The sequence below is a fragment of the Saimiri boliviensis genome, chromosome 8 (assembly GCF_048565385.1).
Source record: "Saimiri boliviensis isolate mSaiBol1 chromosome 8, mSaiBol1.pri, whole genome shotgun sequence".
Classification (NCBI taxonomy): Eukaryota; Metazoa; Chordata; class Mammalia; order Primates; family Cebidae; genus Saimiri; species Saimiri boliviensis.
Genome location: NC_133456.1, coordinates 43551531 through 43553048, shown reverse-complemented (window position 1 = coordinate 43553048; position 1518 = coordinate 43551531). Strand labels below are relative to the sequence as shown.

The 1518-nt window shown below is 35.7% G+C and overlaps 1 protein-coding gene across 1 annotated transcript; it reads left to right on the top strand.

The window, feature by feature from the left end:
• The first annotated feature begins 334 nt into the window (after positions 1-334).
• Positions 335-654, top strand: LOC120367170 (cytochrome c-like). The gene has a single exon (XM_039477453.2). It carries the CDS (start codon positions 343-345, stop codon positions 652-654), a length of 312 nt encoding a protein of 103 aa, XP_039333387.1. The 5' UTR covers positions 335-342.
• The last annotated feature ends 864 nt before the right edge of the window (positions 655-1518 follow it).

The window sequence follows — 1518 nt, the reverse complement described above, 5'->3', positions numbered from 1 at the left end:
TCACTTAATAAGCATTTATGAAGCTATGTGCAGGTAGGCTATTGTTCTAGGTACAAGGGGTTCAAGCAAAGATATTTGGGAGACACACAAGTTACAGATAACTACCATCAGTGTGGTCAGTGCTATGACACAAAGACATGCCTCAGGAGTGAGCCTAATCAGACATGAAGAGTTATGAAGCCTTCCTCATCTTGAAGAAACAGACTTAAGTAACCAGTTGAAAAATCATGCTAAGCTTATCCCCAGTGGGCTAATTTTTTAAAAAGTTTCCGACTTAGAGAGTGGGACGTCTGGCTTCTGAGCGGTAACCTTTGTTGTGCTAGCGACAAAAAAGAATTAAATATGGGTGATGTTGAGAAAGGCAAGAGGATTTTTATTCAGAAGTGTTCCCAATGTCACACCATGGAAAAGGGAGGCAAGCACAAGACTGGGCCTAATCTCCATGGTATCTTTGGGCAGAAGACAGATCAGGCCTCTGGATTCACTACAGATGCCAATAAGAACAAAGGCATCATCTGGGTAGAGGATACACTGAGGGAGTATTTGGAGAATCCCAAGAAGTATAGCCCTGGAACAAAAATGATCTTTGTCAGCATTAAGAAGGGAGAAAGGGAAGACTTACTAGCTTATCTCAAAAAAGGCACTAATGAGTAATAATTGGCCACTGCCTTATTTGTTACAAATGTCTCATGACTTTTTTATGTGTACCATACTTTACTAGATCTCATACACCAAATTTACATCATGAACAACTGACGGAATATTTGGTTAGGCAGTCCTGATTTAAAACTAAGACTGGCTTGTGGTTAAATGAGTATGTTCAGTTTTTTGATTTTAATAACAATTCCAATTTAGTAAATTCTATCACTGTTTACCCCTTCTAAAGATATGATTAGACTTCATTAGTAATGTTAAACTTTTTGCAAAGATGGTGAGTGCCATCTTAAAACTTACTGGAGATTGGTTTTACATTTAGATTTATATAACTGGTTATGTGAATATATTTAAATATGGGGGAAATTCCTTCACTGTCTCAGAACCAAGCAAGAGTCACCTGTGTTTTGTATTCATTTGCCTCTTAAAGGCAAGGGTTAAAGATAAGTGGGTAGCAATGGCTATTTTATATTTTTGGCCTTAACTATGCCAATCTAATTAGAATTCCCTGTATTTAAAATGGTTCCTTTTACTTATTGAAAGGCATTTTGTGTGGTTTATGTGTAACATCAAAAATTATTTAACACTTCACACATTTGATAGATGATCTATAACGTCACATGCTTTTAAAATAGAAGCCAGTTAAAGTTCACTCTTGGATTCTTTACAATCTAAGTCAAACTAAGGTATAATTTAGGATTGTCTTTATAGTATCCAATTAAACGTCACTCTTGAATTCTTTACAATCTAAGTCAAAAACTAAGTTATAATTTATGATTGTCTTTAAACAGCCATTCAGAAACAAAACTGTACAACTGCTGTGTATTTGTGATTGGGAATGGTGCTTTTGCTGACTTAAAAGGA

Coding starts and splice junctions, on each gene's coding strand:
- LOC120367170 (XM_039477453.2), top strand. CDS start 343: ATGGGTGATGTTGAGAAAGGCAAGAGGATTTTTATTCAGAAGTGTTCC.